Source organism: Ammospiza caudacuta, chromosome 1 (assembly GCF_027887145.1).
Source record: "Ammospiza caudacuta isolate bAmmCau1 chromosome 1, bAmmCau1.pri, whole genome shotgun sequence".
NCBI classification, from domain to species: Eukaryota; Metazoa; Chordata; class Aves; order Passeriformes; family Passerellidae; genus Ammospiza; species Ammospiza caudacuta.
The window spans coordinates 132326376-132345512 of NC_080593.1; the positions used below are offsets into that span (position 1 = coordinate 132326376).

General features: G+C 37.2%; 1 protein-coding gene across 8 annotated transcripts in view; it reads right to left on the reverse strand.

The window, feature by feature from the left end:
* MATN2 (matrilin 2) overlaps positions 1-19137 on the reverse strand; it is a 68403-nt gene that overhangs the window by 4333 nt on the left and 44933 nt on the right. For 4 of the 8 annotated variants that reach the window (XM_058804679.1, XM_058804637.1, XM_058804688.1 and 1 more), the window contains exons 8-23: positions 17622-17744; positions 15295-15417; positions 14331-14453; positions 14050-14172; positions 13642-13764; positions 13432-13554; positions 13097-13219; positions 10253-10375; positions 10036-10158; positions 9820-9942; positions 9529-9651; positions 9207-9329; positions 8945-9067; positions 8657-8779; positions 6317-6730; positions 3754-3906 (exon numbers count right to left, since the gene is read on the reverse strand). In XM_058804679.1, the coding sequence (XP_058660662.1) occupies positions 3754-3906; positions 6317-6730; positions 8657-8779; positions 8945-9067; positions 9207-9329; positions 9529-9651; positions 9820-9942; positions 10036-10158; positions 10253-10375; positions 13097-13219; positions 13432-13554; positions 13642-13764; positions 14050-14172; positions 14331-14453; positions 15295-15417; positions 17622-17744 (2289 nt within the window). The remainder of the gene's footprint in view (positions 1-3753; positions 3907-6316; positions 6731-8656; positions 8780-8944; positions 9068-9206; positions 9330-9528; positions 9652-9819; positions 9943-10035; positions 10159-10252; positions 10376-13096; positions 13220-13431; positions 13555-13641; positions 13765-14049; positions 14173-14330; positions 14454-15294; positions 15418-17621; positions 17745-19137) is intronic. The other 4 variants (XM_058804671.1, XM_058804662.1, XM_058804653.1 and 1 more) reach the window with 4 other exon arrangements.

The following is a 19137-nucleotide window of genomic DNA, read 5'->3' on the forward strand; positions in this document are numbered from 1 at the left end:
GTGTCCTACAATGAAAATTCTTTCATGTTTCATTATCATCCATCATCCTTTGGGGTGAACTGAATAAGAACATTGCTTGGAGAAAGAAAAAGTTTCTTCCTGCCCTTCAGTTTTCTTCTTTATAATGGGAAACATTGATCAGGGAGTTGGGAGTTTTTAGGTGAGAAGGGTGCAGCAGAGTCTATTTGATACACTACAGGCAAAAAATACACGTTTTTAATTCATGAAGCACAGCCTTTAAAATGTAAGGATTTATTTCAGAGTCCACACTCACGTTTTTAATTCATGAAGCACAGCCTTTAAAATGTAAGGATTTATTTCAGAGTGCACACCCCGATCTTTTCAGTCAAGAGATGGAGAGGAAACAGAAACCTGTTGGGAGGCAGAACGGCCGCCATTGTGTGCCCTGCCCCTTTCCTGCCGCCAGAGGGCAGCGTGGAGGCGGCTGCGGTTCCTTAGGCACGGGTCCTTCCCGAGGACATGAACACTTCACCTTCCACTGACTCCGGGCCCTTCATGGCCGAGATGGGCTGAAGAGCAGGTATTTAACAACTGCACGTGACCGATGATGCCAGGGTGATGGAGCATCTGGGACACAGCCCCTCCTCTGGAAGCCAGAGCCCCTTCCCTAAAAGTGAATGCATGGGGGTAAAAGGTGACAGGGCAAACTTGCACCATATACCATGAAGATGCAGTAGGGAGGTGGAAGATGCTTCTGTGACATCCAGGTTTGCTATAACTATTGGGGTCCCTGCTGGTTTAGTCAGTTTTGACAGATGCATAATAATATGCAGCTGTGCTAAATTGCACTGGGAAGGAGATGAGGCCCTTTTGAGTGGAGGTTAAAAGTACTGAGCATGAATATCAGGGAAGAACAGATGAGTGGTTGAATAAGGAGACCAGAGATCAAGCAGGAGAACTACAATATTTATATAGAGAGCTATAGATATCTCAGTCTGCATGGGAACCAGCTGCTGGAAGGAACTCAGATTTTGGAGAAGAGTTCAGGGCAGAGAGGTGTGGGATGAGATCACAAGGGAATGAAACGAACCAGAAACAGAGTCTAGCTGAAGAATGATCAATGGGAACAAGGATGGTGAAGATTTCTGTTGTAGGAGCAATGGAGAAGGTAAGATGAATTTTGAGTGTTTGACCCTGGGTAATGACTTGCTCTAGAAGTTGTTCAGGAGCTGCAAGCTAATGAGGGGCTTGTTTAGGAAGGGCAGAGGAACTGACCTGAAGTGTTTGAGCTTTGGACACTGGGCTGGTATGGATATGTAATTAGGGACTGAAAAATAACAGATGCACTGGTAGAGGTGTGGCAGGAGGTCTCCAGTTTGGAATAGCAATTGGGCATTTAAGAAACTTCTCTTCAGGCTTGAAGAATAGTTGGGGCTCTAGGATTTCTGATCTCATTGCCTCTGTGAAGCTGAATAAACACACAAGTAGTGACAGAGGCTGATCACCCTGAATCCCTTGGTGAAGTCAGTGCAATGAATAAATTTGTGGGGGAACAATGCTGAAATTGGATGTTGATTTTTAGTGTTCTGTTTTGTAAAAAAAACGCAAGTAATTTGTTAGGAGGAGCCTGTGAGAGTGTCATGAAAAGCAGAATCTGAATATTTGCTGAACTGAAAACTATCCACAATTTGGAAGGAGAACAGAATGTTAACCAGGTGGCTGCTGAGTACTGTCATCTGATCAGGGCTGGGGTCTTGTGACAAAAATAGTATATGACCATGTAATTAAAAGCTCCCACAATGCACATGCCCAGAGCTGAAGCTGCAATCATATTGAGTGTGTATTATGTATGACATTGCTGGAGCCTCGTTAGTGCTTCCAGTCAGATGAGAAATTAACATGAACCAAGGCAGTGAATGGGAACCTTCCAACTGAATTCCTTTTAATAAGAGGCAAGAGGGAAAAAAACCCCTCCTTTTTTGCCTTTACTACTAGTCATCAAGAATAATTAATAGTAATCAGCAGCTATTTTACAAGGCAGAATAAAAGAAAAAAGCCTAACCCTCAAAGAAACATTTGGAGAACTTTTACTTTAGCTGGAAACATGCAGTGCATCCACAGCTGGGATTAGGGATGAGAGGCTCTGTGGATCTCCTACTGTCCTCACAAGGTGCAGCCTCAGAAGACCTCAGCTAAGGATCAAAGCTGGAGTAAAGACAAAAGTCATTGCTATTGCAAAGGAGGAGAAAAACTGCGCTGTATACAACAGAAGGAATTAAAAAAAAAAAAAAACTTTTAGATTATGTAACAGGTTTGGAGGCAGAATTTCTGGTGGAGTGAGTTGATGAGTAATAGGTAGTTCTGGAGTGTCCAGAAAAACCAGGCTGGTCAGTCCTCAGTTCACAGGTGTGAGGCATTCATTGCCTGTTGTTGAGAGAGGGGCAGGCCAGAAGCTGAAGCACCAGTGCTGCCCAGTTACTGGAGGTATAGACAAGAAACTGCCACAAAGGGGCAGGATTTACTTCTTTTTTAATATTTCAAATAATGTAGTTAAAAGGAAAAAAAATGTGGTTGCTAACCACTGTTGTGGGTATCTGAAGGATGCATTTCCATCCCTGAGCTCTGGAGTTTGCTGGTCAGTGAGAGTTATTATACTGGGGTTTGCTAATGAGTGAGAGTTATTGTTCTGGCTGCCAGATAGTTTTGGGTTTGGCTTCTCCAAAAGCTTTTAAGATGACATGCTGTCATTGGAAGATTGTCTGCCTAATAAGGTTAATTGAACTGACTTAGCTTTATGTTATCATTTAGTATTTCAGAAAGATGAAACTAGGACTTCTTAGGACTGAAGGACAAAGAGTATGCAAGCTAAGAAACATCCTCAAAGTCTTTTTTACAGATTCTTTCTTGAGATCTGTATAAAGAAAATAAAGAAATGTCCTGCAGCTAATTTTATACAATAATGTAAAAAAAAAAAAGAAAAAAAAAGGCAACATCTGTTTTGATTTAATTTCAAGAAAAACAACCGGATAAAATCTAGTGAAAATTAAATAATCTTGCACAATTCTATTCTTATGACTAACATCATTCCATGTGTTGTTTCTGAATTTTGCTTCAGGTACCAGTTTGAATGTGCAAAAAAATACTGAGTCTTGGAAATGTGTGAGTGGGAGAGATATGCTGTCCTCTCTCTGGCTCCATAGCTTTCATCTCAGCTCAGATTCCCCCTTCCCCTTGCAAAACTTCATCTGGGAATGTTTATATAAAAGCTGTTTGTTCCTGAGTGAAGAAGGGTGCTTTCTGAAACAAACCTTCCACACTTGTGTAGCAAAACTCAGAGCTTGTGCAAAACTGACATCCACTCTTTGTAGCTGTGAATGGATGTTCAATGAACTATTTTTAGTCTATAAATACACACTACAGGTCTTGATGGTTTATTTTGCTGTGTTTTAGGTTTTTGCTGCTGGTCTTAGGATTTTTTTAAAATTCTCATTAAGGTATTACAAATCCCTGATTATTTTCCCACATTCCCAATGAAATTGATCATGTTTATTTGGTGGAGTGGGGTTCATTGCATGGCTAACTTAACCAGAGAAAAAGAAAAGAGAAGAAGCGATTAATTCTTCTAGGCGTAGAATTGTACATTTTATGCAACATTCATGAAAATAAAGGGAAGATAATTTACCCAGTGATTGATTAACAGTATATATTCTTCATGTATTAAAGAGTAGAAAAATCCAAAAAGCAAAACACCGGAAAACATTTACTTCTATAAGGAAAATGGAATTTTGTTACCTTCACAGATTTGGGCTCTTAGCTCTTCACTTATGTCCTCCAGAGCTGTGAAATCCTCAGCATAGAAGAGATGTTTATATGATGGCTCAGAAGCAATTTCCAGCAGTTCTTCCTCAATTGCTTTTCCTATTCCAATGGCATAGATGATTATACCTGGATTCAAAAGAAATTGCACATACTTATTATTTCAGCAGTTCTAACTCTAAGCACTTGTTCGTCCATGAAAATAAGAGAGAAAGCGAGAGCCCAAGAAATGTATGTTATATGTAACTTTAAAATCAGTGAAGAGGGTTAATATGTTGTAATTACCGGGAGATTTGCAGAAACTCTCTTGTTTGCTGTAATTTGACATACAGTTTTTGTGTTAAAGAGATGACACTTGCCTGGCCACTATTGATAGTAAATGGTTCCAGAAAGAGTATCACAAACAATCCAAGAGAATCACACAGTTCAGCCTCACAATTGCATGGCAAGTCCCTGGTTTGTGTGTGTCTGTAGGGTATATGCAATGCAGGGTTGTTGGGAAAACCTATTGCATATTAGCAAATGGGGCAGAATCCTGAAAAATGGCAGTAATTTTTCAGAAAAATACCTAAGTGCTTCATTGAAATCCTCAGAGCACAATGAGGCTTGATTCTTGCTCTGTGAGGGGCACTAACAGGCTGGAAGGGCCACACAGGAGGGTAAGAATGGGAAAACAGAAATTTATGGGGCTAGGAAAGAAAAAGCCTTACAACAGGGATGCTCAGGACAAGTATTTCCACAGCAGAGGTGCTAGGGAGAAGGTAAGTGAGGATGTGTAATTTTCTTAACTCTGGAAGCAGGGAAGGTGGAGTGATTCAGGGCCCTCTCACCAGATAGATTTTAAACAAGCAATAACTACAAAACATAGAGATCTTCAATAATCTCTTTTCCAGCAGTTATGTTTTTATGCTCGTGAGCATATGGTCTGATAGAACATTTCTCTTTATATCAGTTCTGGCTTAGAAAGTGCCCACAACAAGTACTGATTTTGTGATTCATAGTACAGCTAGGACCTTCATAGGTTTAATATCTTTATTTAACATGAGGTGATAACTGCTGCACACTCACTGAATTGCAACTTTTAACCTTTCTGCTGAAGAATCACGGGTCTGATAATACCACAAAGTATGCATTTTCCAAGTTTTAAACTTTTAATGTATCTCCTTACTTTTCTTCATTAATCTGCCTACTACTGCACTTTATCCAGGAAAGGAAATTGTCCACCAGAAGCTAATTCAATTTAATGAATGCACCAGTCATGCTGAAGTTATTGCTATTTAAAGACTTGGGGATATCAGTGATAAAGTTATTCAGGGTCCATTTCATATTGAGCATTACTCTATTGGTTTTGCTGCAGTTACACAGAAGGTGGGTTTGGCTTGTAGCATTGCAGAGTCAGTGTAAGCAGTCCAGAGCTGAGGTTTCATTCAGCAAGTAAGGAAGTTGGTTTGTACTTCTTTCCTTCTGTAAATCCTCATGTAGTTTCATCTCACTAGCAAGCCTGTAAATGTTTGGGGGTTTTAAAGTTTTTAAAATCACTTTATCTTTCTTTGGAATTCCACTCTTATTAGCACATGCCCTTCTCATATCCTTGGGTGGTTTCCCCTTTTCTCCTTATGGAGAGGTATTGATCCTGATCAATGCTCTACTAATCATGTATCAAATTCTGATTAATATGTCAAATCAATAAAACAAGCACAGAAAAAAAGATGTGCAAAATCTTTTGAAGTCTGGCTATTATCTCTGTGTTGTGGCCTATCAGCCATGGTTCTTAAAGCAGTTTCTCATAAAATTAAAAAAAAGGTTTAGCAAAGAAAAAAGAGATTGTTTATTTTCTTGACAAGTTTTGAAAAATTTCAGTTCACTCTGCTAAACAGATGAAAAGATTCTGATTTGTGATACAGGTGTTCTAAAGGATGGATGTCTGCCCAAACATATTAGAAATTTAAAATCACCAATGTTCAGTCACATTTCAGCATATAGGCATGTAGAAACAGTAAGATAGACAGCACTACAGTTACATTCTTTCCAAAAGAGTCATCTTCCTTCCAGAACACCATTAGTGCTATAAAACTGGTTAGAAATAAAGAATATACCCTATAAACATAAATATAACCAATTATTACCATAGTATTTCTCACAAGAATAGATTGCTGTATTTTGAAGAGACAGCTTGGGGTTTCTTTTCTTGTTTTCCTAAAATTTTTGATGAAGTTCCCGGTGTTCCCATGTCTGTGTATCTAATGTCTACCCTTAGAGGATACACTCAGGGATGCCAGGTGGGTGGCACCACTACCTGTGGTGAGGCATTCCCCAAGAGCCCTGCTGTGGGGAGGATGCACATGCCTGGCAGCAAAGGCCCTTGTGAACACAAAGATCTGATGTGCAGGACAGTGGCCACTGTCACTGTACTGGTCAGACTGCTTTGGCAAACACTCTCTCTTTGTTAGACATCCAAACTGTTACTACATCTTATTCCTAACAATATTTGCCTTTTAGAACGAGACAATAAAAACATTGACACCAAACTTGCACTTACCACGCTGCTTTGCTCTGGTAGCCCACTCAGACACTTCATCCTGGGCCCGCCCATCCGTAAACACAATGGAGATTCGAGGCACGTTTGCTGAGAATGGTCTTGCTCCTTCTGTCTCTGTGAAGCTTCTCTCAGACATTTGCCTCAGTGCCAGTCCTGTCATGGAACCTCTGCCCATGTATTTCATTTGTGACACAGCTTTCTTCATGTCTTTGGCTGAGCTGAACTGCTTTAATGTAAACTCTGTACGAACCTCAGTGGAATACTGAAGCAAACCAACTCGAGCAGCTTTGGGTGAAATCTCAAGTGTATCCAAGATTCCTGAGACAAATTGTTTTACAATTTCAAAATTATCCTCTCCAAGACTTTTTGATCCATCAATCACAAACACCAGGTCAATTGGGCCTTCAGTGCATCCTGCGAAAAGAGCAACAGAGTGTACAGATCAAGAAAAAAGTCCACAAGATTGGGAAAGGGATCTGGATACCCTGGCAAAAATTCAGGAATCATCTAAAGTACCCTGTTCCTGGCTCGTCTTACTGTGCCAATGTGTCTGAAGATGTTGTGTACAGTCTGTCTCAAAAGATAAGAGTGGGCCAATAACTAAGAATTTAACAAAATTATAACCACAGCAAATATTTACTGAGACATATTCTGCTTTGCAGAATACTACACCTGTTAAAAATGCTTCAACAATCAGCAAATGTTTAGAATTTCTCTTTAGTGGAGAGAACTGAAAAACATAGACAGAGTTGCCATCATTTTCTTCCAGAGATAAGCCTGTATACTAAGCTTGCATTTGTCAAATTTGTCAGCACTAAGAGACATGGAAGAGAATCACTGAAGCTGGATTAGTGTTACAGGCTTTACAACTATACAACACTACTACTAGTGTTACAACTATTTAATTATTGAGAGAATCAGAATTGTCAAGATAAGGGGGTTTTTGCTTGTAAGTGTCTACCAATTTTGTAATTAGAAGACTTATGTATTGCTGCTCTATTTCTGGTTGACCCATTAGAGCTGGGAGTTTGTCAGAAGACAGGCAAATTTGTAAAATTTGTATTTCTCATACTTTTTGGCATATGCACATGCAAAAATCAAAGTAGTTTGTAGGGCATCAATAACAAGGTTAGGGATTTTAGAGATTGGAGAATGTCTTCCAAGCTGCAGACTGCTTCTGCCAGGTAGGTTGTTTTGTTTTGCTTTAAATTCTGGAGAGGAATTGCCTTCAGCAGGCAGAGATTAGTGTGCTTTGTGCAAAGGCTAGCTGCAGGACTCCTATTTGAGCTAGTTCCTATTGGATCAATGTAGCTTCCAGGGAAAATATGCCATACTAAGGAATGTAAGATTTGCTTCTTAGTCTGGACCAAATAAACTTTGACCTCCACTCACCTCTGATCTTTGTACAGGCAGAATGCTGTAAGCACCACACAAAAGAGAATTATTCAGCAGAAATTACTGGAGATGTTACCAAGTCAAAGTACAAATAACAGATTTTCAGCTTTAAAGCTTGGACTTCTATTCTTAGGAAATACCTATTTTAATACCGCTCAAGAATTCCTTTCTACAGTCATCTGAGAAAAAGACACCTCACATGTACTAAGGTGATGAAAATGCAATTAATGTACATATCAGAACCACCTCAATTACCACTGCATAAGTCAAGAAAGGGCAGCATGGTGCATGGTGTCAGTTAGGATCGAGAACAGCCAGAACAGCCAGAACTTGTTCTAATCACAGTCTCCTCAACTAAAGCATCCATTTTTGGCAGAATAAATGTTATTACTGAATTCCAATAGAACTTCTCCTCCAAGTATTAAGAGATGAGGAGATAAATAGATGTTATGTTGGAAGATAAGCAAATAAAATTAATGAGATTTTAAAATATAGTACATAAAGATAAAAGACCCAGAGTATATGAACCTGATTAAAATGCACATTCCTTGGTAATAAGATTCCCTTTTGGCTTTTCCCTGAGGTTTCAAAAGAATTATTATTGTACTAAAACAACTCTTCCAATTTGATAGATTTTTATATAGGAGAGCATCAAGTTAATTGTTTGAGACATTTTCTGCCACACACATATGCCCTGGGCTTTCAAATATTATATCATATTTGAAATGAGAGGCTGTGGCAGTATTCAAAGCCAAGCTATATTTGGCTTGGAGACACCTGGTCTAGTAGAAAGTGCCCTTGCCATCAGCAGGGAGATTAACTAAGTGATCTTTAATAAGGTTCCTCCAACCCAGACCATTCTATGATTCTATAATTTTTTTGAAGGGAGGTAAATTAATTTTAGAAATAAAAGAACCAAATGCTTTCTAAATGAAATATACTTACTTCTGCATGTTTTCTGGTCCTCTTTTAGTACATATCCCTCCTGGCATTTGCAGATATAGGAATCGCCATTATTAACACAAGCATATTCACAACCATGGTCAACTGATTTACAGACATCTTTACCTAGGAAAAATTGAAGTATTTTTCTGTATTCTATTTAACATTTTATAAATCCAAAGATCCCAGCCATTATATCTGAAGAACAAATGACAAAGGAGTACAATATCTTTGTTCATTTATGTAGCAATGCCAGAGAAGAGGGGCTGACAGACACAATGAGTTACTTACTTCGACATGTCCTCCCATCTAGTCTCAGGACAAAGCCCTCATGGCACTGACAGCTGTATGAGTTGTTAGTATTAACGCACACATGTTCACAGCCATGGTCAATGGATTTACACAGGTCTTTATCTGAGAATTGTTAAGAGAATCCCCTTATTAGACCATTTCTCTAATACAAAACTGTCATGAACAAGCTTTGAGTGAAAGTAAGTCTGTATTTCTTTTAAGACTGAAAAACATATTCCCCATAGAAGTTTCAGCTACTCACTCCTGCATGTTTTCCTGTCTCGCCTCAATATAAATCCCTTGTGACACTGACACATGTATGAATCTCCAGTTGGAACACAGACATGTTCACAACCATGGGTGACTGTTTTGCAGACATTTTTACCTTGGAATAATGAAAATTGTATTTAGCACAGTTAGCTAAGTAAATAAATTTCACAAAATATAAAAAATTTGGCTACGATTTGCTATGAAGGAGCTCACATTAAGCTGATTCTATAATAAAGACACAAATGACACACTACGGTTGCATAGTGTGTTTCATTAACAGATCAGGAAGTACAAAACAAGATTAAATAACTTACTCCTGCAAGTTTTTCCATCTTCTCTCAGTATGAAGTCTTCATGACACTTGCAGACATAGGAATCACCAGTATTAACACAAATATGCTCACAGCTGTGGTCGACGGAGTTGCAAACATCTTTATCTGAGAAAAGTGGATGGGGTTTGTGAGGTGAGGCTTGTTAGGGAGAGACAGTATCTTTTTTAAACCAGCCCAAATAGTTGGAAATCACAAACATACATGTGTGCACTCACACCCACAACACTTGAAAGCCTCAAATAAAAACATACTTTTATAGCTCAGGGTACTCACATCTACATGTCTTGCCATCTTCCTTCAGTATGAATTCTTCATGACACTGGCAGATGTAGGAATCCTCAGTATTCACACAAACTTGTTCACAGCCATGGTCAACTGAGTTGCAAATGTCCTTGTCTGCAAACAGGAGAGTTGGTAGTCAGCACACATCAGCAGAGGCCTTCATTACTGAATGTGTAATTCATGCAATTAAGTTCCTGTGCTGCTTACTTCTGCAGGTTTTCCCATCTTCTCTCAGTAGGAACCCATCATGGCATTTGCAGGTATATGAATCACCAGAATTAACACAAACATGTTCACAGCCATGGTTGACTGATTTGCAAAGATCTTTATCTGAAAACAGATGACAGCTTTTGCTGGTTAGCCCATTTCTACACGAGCACGAGCTGCAGATAAAGAGTATGTTGAGTAATATCAGACTACTTACTTCTGCAAGTTTTTCCATCTTCTCTTAGCTGAAATCCCTCCTGGCACTTACAAACAAATAAATCACCAGCACTAGCACACACATGTTCACAGCCATGGTTGACTGATTTACAAATATCCTTGCCTGGGAATAGTTAGATAATATTTATGTGGCTTGTTAGTTAATTTTTTTAAAATAAATACAACAACTGGAAGATCAATCCCATGAGCAAAAAAAGATGGAAGCTTGCAAACTGAAAGCAGATCTCTCTCTCACTAGTTAAATGATGGACATCTTAGCTTACATTGAGTATCTATTCTTTATCATCTGACCAGAACTTCATGGTTTGGATGACCTCCAACTGAAAATAAACCATTTTAGGATTAATCTGACTAGATTAAGGAGGAGGAGTTTATGTTAAGAGCACCAAGAGTGAAATGGGGGAATAATTTAGTACAGTCATTTAGCATAAATGCATACTGGTAAAAACAAAACTAAGAAAAACACCACAGGACATGATTTAACCATAGGTCTTGACATCCTTATATCAGTGCCAAGAGTCTGCGTAAACAAAACCTGAAAGAACAGGAACTACTTATATAAGACAATAAACGAAATCTAACTGGATTGCTGAAAATTGATGCGAGGACTTTTATGACTGCAATGTTAAACCACTTGGTTAAAACCTCTTCAAAAAGGATAGATGGGGAGAAAGTGCAGAAGAAAGTGGAGCCATTTATCAGCTTTCCCTTTTTCTTCTTCAAGCCAAACACAAGAATTATCAGTTTCTAATGGAAAACTACCTTTACACAAAAAGTGGCCTCCTGAGAGCCAATTTCAATTTGGCTCTTGAGGTTTGTGTCTTTAGAAGAACTTCAACCTGAGCCAAATTTCTCGGGGTTTCCAGCTACCAAAAGAAAAATTCCAAAAGCTACTACATAAGACAATATTCTGACTCAAAAATAATTATATTTAAGACATGGCAATCTAAATAAGATCTGGTCATAGTGGGTAAGGGAGAAATTACAACGTAAGTAAAAATTAGCATCTGCTTATACACAGCTGTGCACAACTCAGAAACATTTGTTTATAAACAGAATAAAATACAAACCAGCAGCAGACATGGCTATTACTTCAGAAGGATAAATTTTACATAGCTGAAAGTAAGCATGAGCCAGACTATGTTGGGATGCAAGAGGGAAATAATAATAGTAATAAAAAAGATCAATGATTGCACTATTTAAGGTTATTTTACTAGACACCCCCAAAAAATGTAGTCTCATAATCTAAAAAGAATGTCAGGCTAGTTAAAAAATCTAGAAATTGAAGTTGAAAACAGCTATAAGATTTGAAAACAAACTGAAAGAAAGGAACATTCACAGTATTTACGGAATGGGAAAAAAGTAGGAATTTGAAACACTGAAATAATAAGATGAAGGAGAAGGGGGTGAATGGCCAACCAAATAAAGGGTAGTATGAGTACATTATTTACATACTATTAGGAACAAAAAGCATTTTAACAATGTATTATTAATTAATGGACAGAAAAGTAGAACTCCTAATCTTCATGCAGAAATATTAAACACTTTGGTGTATTCAGATCTGAACCTATGAAATAGATTACTGATGACCTTGTTGGAGTGAAGAGTTTCACTCTGTGTGAAGTGACACAGCATCTAACTAACAAACACACACACACTTTTGAATAAGAAACTCCAGATAACTTGCAGCAGAGAGTTGCAAAAGAGGTTTCTGAAGAATATCATTGATGCTTAATGTTAATTTTCAGGAACTCCTAGAACTCTGAGGAAGCCCCAAAACACTGAGTTGTCTCCATTCTCAGTGTATGTATACACACTGAAAAAGCAGTATGGTTGCATATGGTTTAAAAAGATGAGTAGTTCACTGTAAGCCTGCCAGACTGACATTTATCTCAATTAAAATAATGCAACAGATAACATGGAACTCGAGTCAGAGTAAAATCAAAGAAAGAGGACTAATATAAATCAATTTGGTGTTATGAAAAAATTAATCCTGGAAAAACTAAATAAATATAAGGTAACATGAATCTTTTTGGATAACATCAAATCATATGTATTTTAAAATAGCCAGAATTAAGGATATACGTTTAGAAACAAGGAATGAAGGCTGTACTTACAGCCTTAAGGACATGGGACACCTGTAATACTGTGAATCTTAAATAACTTTTGATCATGGTAGATAACTAATTGAACATGAGTACTAGCAGAATATTTTGGTCAGAGACTAACACTGTCTTTTGCCAAAAAAAAAAAAAAGATTAAACAAAAGATAAATTATTTTAAAAATGATAGGTAGATTCAAATAAGAATTAGATGAGTTATTGTTCCTCTGCTGTAGATCCTGCTGTCTCCTATTAGAAGACTTTCTTTCACTGTGGTGCATTCACAAGGATGCTGATAAACAGCAAAGGTTTTAGGGGAGCAAGAAGTGAGTTATAAAAAGATTAGAAGACATAAAAAGCCTGAAGGAGTTTAATTTGCTTATAATTTACAAAAAAAACATGCTAACAGGTTACAGAACAAGTCATGATCTGCATGAATACAGACAGAAGAACACAGTACAGTTAAATGTAGCAACATCCTATGCTCAAGATTAAAACTCAATATACTTAATTTGGAAATGAAGTTCACATTTTAAAACCTACATTCAAACCTTAAAATTGTCTTATTTTTCTGAAATGTAGCTTTAGTTCAAGCAATCCTTAATTCATACAAGTCTTATGATCTATAGATAAAAATATTCCATTCTGGCTACTATGAACCAGTGAATAATATTCTAACAAGACAAAAAATACATTTCTTCTTTTATTAATAAACTACTTACTTCGGCATGTTTTCCCATCTTGCCTTAGTACGAATCCATCATGGCATTGGCAAGTGTATGAATCATCATTATTAACACAAAGATGCTCACAGCCATGACTGACTGACTTGCAGATGTCTTTACCTAGAAATAATTTAGAATTTATTTACTACAGTTTGATGAGTAAGAACATTTCCAAAACTTTAAAGACTAACAGTAGTAAACTCTTAGTAAACAAAAAATTTTTTCTCCTTTTTGCAAGGAAAAATCTCCTATAAGAACAACTGCCTCTAAATAATATGTTTTTTCTGTAGATGTCTGAATATAATAAATATAGTAACATTAAAATAACTTACTTTTACATGTTTTCTTATCATCCCTCAATACAAAACCCTCATAGCACTGGCAAAGGTATGAACTATCAGTATTCACACAAATATGCTCACAGCCATGGTCAACAGAATTGCAAACATATTTATCTGTTAAAAAATAAGATTTCCATATTTAAAATATATCTCCAAATGCGCAGATTATAAAGAAAATCTACTGAAGAGAAGGAAACTTACTTCTGCATGTTCTTCCATCTTCCCTCAGTGCAAATCCCTCATAACACTGGCAGATGTAGGACTCATCAGCATTAACACAAACATGTTCACAGCCATGGTGAACTGAACTGCAAATGTCTTTATCTGAGAACAGTTGATGATATTTGGTTAAAGAAAATCTACAGCAAATGGATCATATTTTCTGTTTCCAGTCTATTAGCTGATCTATTAAAAGACACTATTTTTGTCCACAGAGTCTCTTACAGTCAATTGGATGGTCTAAATGTATAAATGTATAAATTCTATTCCTATATTATACATATGAAGACTACTCCTTTATTATGACAGTAAACTCTTGTATTTGTTTGAATGCTTCTCAGATGTACATACTGTAAATAAAATTCTGTGAGTAATTCTCAGAGTACTTACTTCTGCATGTTTTCCCATCTTCTCTCAGCAGAAAACCCTCATGACACTTGCAAACATAGGAGTCATCTTCATTAACACAAATATGCTCACAGCCATGGCTGACTGATTTGCAGATGTCCTCTCCTGGGAATGATTGATATAAATGTAGGTTTTGAATGAAAACATGTTAGAGAATATAGCTGTCGAAAGGAAGTTTGTTGCTTCTTTTCCAGTAGGAAGTAAAAAATACCCCTTTCTTTCCTTGTACATGCAAAAGTGTTCAACAAATACCAGTCACTCACTTCTGCAGGTCTTGCCATCTTCTCTCAGTTCAAATCCCTCACGACACTTGCAGACATAGGAATTGTCACCATTAACACAAATATGCTCACAGCCATGGTTGACTGATTTGCAGACATTTTTACCTGGAAATAATTTAATATATAAAAATTCTGTCAGTTAAGGGTAGTATGTTCAAAGTTAACTTGCTTTTAGTGTATCCTAACTTTTTGAGACAGGCAGAATCTGTCTCTGCACAGAATAACAAAAGAGGGTGATGTTGTGAAACAGCAGCTAAGAATAAGAAGCTTTTAATTAATCATGGTAATACCTGGACGCCTTTACTTTTTTTCTGTAAACATTTTTAACAGCAAATGTTGATATTAGATATTATGGGGATTGCAGTAAGAAAATACTGAATGCCTGTGAGTTTTTCTGAAATTTATCCATGATTCTTCTTTGATCACTTGGTGACTTATGCTATAAAAGTTGAGAAAAATTAATTTTTTCCTTGATATCTGACACTCATAACTGTGTAATATAGTCAAATTTGTAACTCAATTATGATATTTCTGTTGCAATAATCTTGATCCTATTTTGGACAAATGAACTTTCCATTAATAGTGTTGCAAGCTTCATGCTGGATAAGACTTTATAAACATTATATATTTTTGCCTTGAAATTTTAGAAGAAAATCACAGTTGTCCCAGCTCTGGATAGTTTTGGACTCACAACTGTCTAATTTCAGGGCTACTTTTAAAATGTCACTGATGTTTAGGATGTGATTCAGGTGCCTAAAAGTATGCATTCAGTACCATTTTAGGTGCCTCAGCATATTCAATATATCACCATACTGCTGGCAAATGTGACACCAAAGGGGAAATATGACCTCTAGAAATCCTTGAACATTTAGGCAGTCCAATCCTACCTTACAGATTTCTTCTGTGTGTGCAATATTAGACTCTGAGTTGCTGAATAATAACTTACGTTTACACGTTTTCCCATCGTTACGGAGCCTGTATCCTTCGAAACACTGACAAGTATAAGATCTGTCACCATTCACACACAAATGTTCACAGCCATGATCACTTAGAGCACAATGGTCAACTCCTGCAGGAACAATCAAAATTATTTAAAAATTTAACCAATTACTTTTTATCTCTAGTGTTTGCATTCCATATAAGCAAGTAAATATAAATACATTGAACTGCTTAAACAGTAATTCAGTTTCTCATCTGATTATAAAGCTTCAATAAAATGTAAGAGGCCCTAGTGAGGTCCTACTTTTCATTTTTTGCTTTAAGCAGAGTTGAGAACTCATACTTTTATGTGTTTAATGTAACTAAATGGAGTCCATATCTGGATTGGATTAAAGTGGATTAAAAAACCAAAATACTTTGGCAATGATTTTATATAAGACACTGGCAAAGACATAAAAGCTACCTTGTAAACATTCTTTAAATAGTCTCTAAATAGCCTGAAGTGAAGGTGGCAGTCCCCAGAACCCATATGTGGACCTGAACCAGTTCCTGTGGCAGCAAGAAGAAAACCTCTCAGATGTCAGTGGGATTTGGCTTGGACTATTCAGGATTTTACAAAGAATTGCAAATGACAAGTACTGTCAAATATGGTCTACTTTTCATCTCAAATTTCCCAAGTGTTTCTTCTCTGTCACATAAGGACATAGGGCTCCTGAGACTTTGCAAGCAGGACTTGCTACTGTCTATTGGCTACACACACTTATTTTTTTGTAATGAATTCTTGGAGTACAGATTTGGTTACCATTCAGGTGTTCCCATAGCTTTCTTAAGATACTTGAGTCAGTTCATATAACACTAGAATGTCCCAGATATTTTCTCACTAGGACTGGTGTATGTTAAATGCTAATCCCTTCCTTTCAACTTACCATTCAGGAAATTGCAAAGTGCCAAAACTCTGTTCACGGTACCTAAAAATGTTCATGGGGTTTCAACCTCTCATCTAGAGCTCAGGAATAGGACAAATCTTTCCTAAATATATATGAGGACAGGGGTATGAGAAGAGGAGCTATTCAAAAAAGCTCAGTTTCATTGCACTCAGCACCATTTTCATACAATCATAGAATATCCTGATTTGGGAGGGACTTGCTAGGACCAATCCAAGTCCTACTACTGGCCTTGCACAGGACAGCCCCAAAACTCACACCATCTGCCTGAGAATGTTGTCCAAATGCTTCTTGTACTCTGCTGCTGATAGGTTTCCAAGTACAGCCTGAGGAAAATAACTCAGGAATGAAAAATAATCTCATGTTACTAGGAAGGAAAATGGATTTTCCGTTTGAAGTTGATAAAACTCCATTATTTGGCTGTTTCTAAATTTTCAGTGGTACTAGAGATAAATATCTAAAAAAAATGTTTTTAGTAGACCCTATTGTTGTTACATGTACACTAATCATACTTTTGTGTTACTGTCTGCCCTTTTCTAAAGAGCTGCAGTGGCAGACAGAAGCAAAGTCTGTCAAGGTATTGGATGGGGCTAAAGAGGTTTCTATGAAGACAAACACAGGGATAAATACGAAGGCAAATTGCCTTTGCTGCTTTGTCTCTCTTCTCTCTAGATATTTTTTGTGGCTGAGGACTTGCAGTTTGACTTCTCTTGAAACTTTGTGCCTGAGAGTAAGAAAAAGGGTGAACTCTCGAGCTGCTCCAGAACTCCACAAGCTTGAAAGATAACATACCTCCAAAATCTGGAAAAAGTGGACAGAACACTCTCACCAACGAGGTCCATAAAAAGTCAAGAGGTAAAATGCACTCATATTGTTCTTTTTTTTGGCACTTTCAATACATTATTTTTCCAGTTAAGGAGGCCATTCAACTGTTTGTGAAATTGTATAAATTCTCAATGATAATTTGATTTATGAAGAGTGGAGAGCTGCTAGGACAACTGCTCACTTTTTAAGGGTTCCCATGCTAAATGTAAAGCTCAGTGTGGGGCTCTCAGTTCTCCTCCTGCCCCAGGTAAGGTGGGGCACTTTGCCTTGGGGATGCTGCTGTCCAGATGACCTGTCAGATACATTTGTCATGTGACTGAAAAACTATCCTCAAACCAGGGGATGAATATGTCTCCCAAAGCTTTTCTAAATATATGAGGACTAACAGTCATCTTGAAAAATATTCTTTCCTAAATAATTTTTCTGTTTCTGCTTTCAAATAATTACTAAAGTATTACTGAAATGCAGACAGTAAGAATAAATTGAAGGCAAGTCTTTTTCCCTGTATGAAACCAAAATCCTTTCCCAAGGGAGTTGAAGTAAAGGATGTTCTCACAAGACTCACGTGAGCAGGTTTTTAGGTCCTCATTGATGACAAATCCTTCAGAGCACTGACAGACATAGGAGTCACCTGTATTTAGGCACAGTTGCTCACAGCCATGGTTGCTTTCAACACAGTGGTCCACTCCTATTGATTTGTGTTAATGATTGAAGAAATCACATTGGTGTCTTCGATACATAAACTATGACACTGTAGTTAGTACATGATGCCTTTGCAGAGCAAGGCAAAAAGATTAGTACAGTTTTTTATTTATGCAAGTATCCCCACCTACTTGAGTAACCTGAGTTAATTAACAACACCTAAGTGAAATTATTAAAACAACCCCATTTGGCATATAGCAAACATGGTGAAATGCAGATTTCCTTTGCCAAATATCATCACAATGTGATTGAACTAACAAAAAGTGGAGAGAAGGGAGAATCCTGAAGCCCAGTCTGGTCTCACCCACAGAATCATGCTTTCCTTCTTTAAAAAGCATTCTGTTCACCCTTAAATTTTCACAGCAAATATGAGTATTAGCAATTTTTGAAATAGAAATTATGGCTTTCAGATGGTTTCATAAAGATTAAATTCTTTTTTCAACAGGAAATCACCAATTTAAAACTTTAACTGGCCAACAGGTTCAAGCAGTTAAAGCCTCATGGGAGACAGAAATTATGAGTGTGAGAGTGTCTTAACATGTTCCATTTCTTTGATTTTCCTATTCCTATTCCAAGTAACATAAAATGGAATATATCTTTTAAGTCTTGTATGCAACTAGTTGTGTGAAAGACAAAAGGTGGGGGAAGGGAGAGAGGTGTGAACTGGGTTTAAGAAATACATTTCCTCACAGTGGACAGCAAAGCTGTAGGGTGAAATACATGCACTTGCAGATGTACTATACAATTTGCTGTCTCTGTGAGTATAGAAAAAGCACATTTTAGGAAAAAAGCTTTGAACTTCCTCATAGTGTTTTAGTGGTGGTTTGTTAATGGCTAGTTTTAGTTATATAGGCCCAAATCACTTTAGCTTAAATTGATCAAAAGTAGTGGAGTTCCCTCAGACACACACACATAGTCTTGCATGTCTCCTCTGCAAATCATTTACAGATGTGAACAGACATGTCTGCAGCAATTTGTTTACATTTAAAAAAATCTGTACTTAACAATAAATCACTTATTTTAAATATTTCTGTTTATTGGTTTGTTTAACTAAGCAACGAGTTTGCAGTAATTGGTCCAGATTTGCCATTATACACAGAGAGACAATGTAGGCTTGAACAAATGAAGCTGAGGTGTCAGTTTTTACCAGCTAAAGCAAGTTCCAGCTGGAACCTCCTCTTTTTTCCAAGAGTTCACATCATCATGAAGAGGCTTGTGTAACTTCTCAGAGCACACAAAAAATGTGGAAACAAAAAAAAGAAAATACCCATATTCTCTGTGAAAAATTACATCTGTTTGGCTCCATCTTTTCAATACAAACACCCACATCAATATGAATTTTTAACATTTAAATATTTGGGGCTCTCATGCAGAATTTT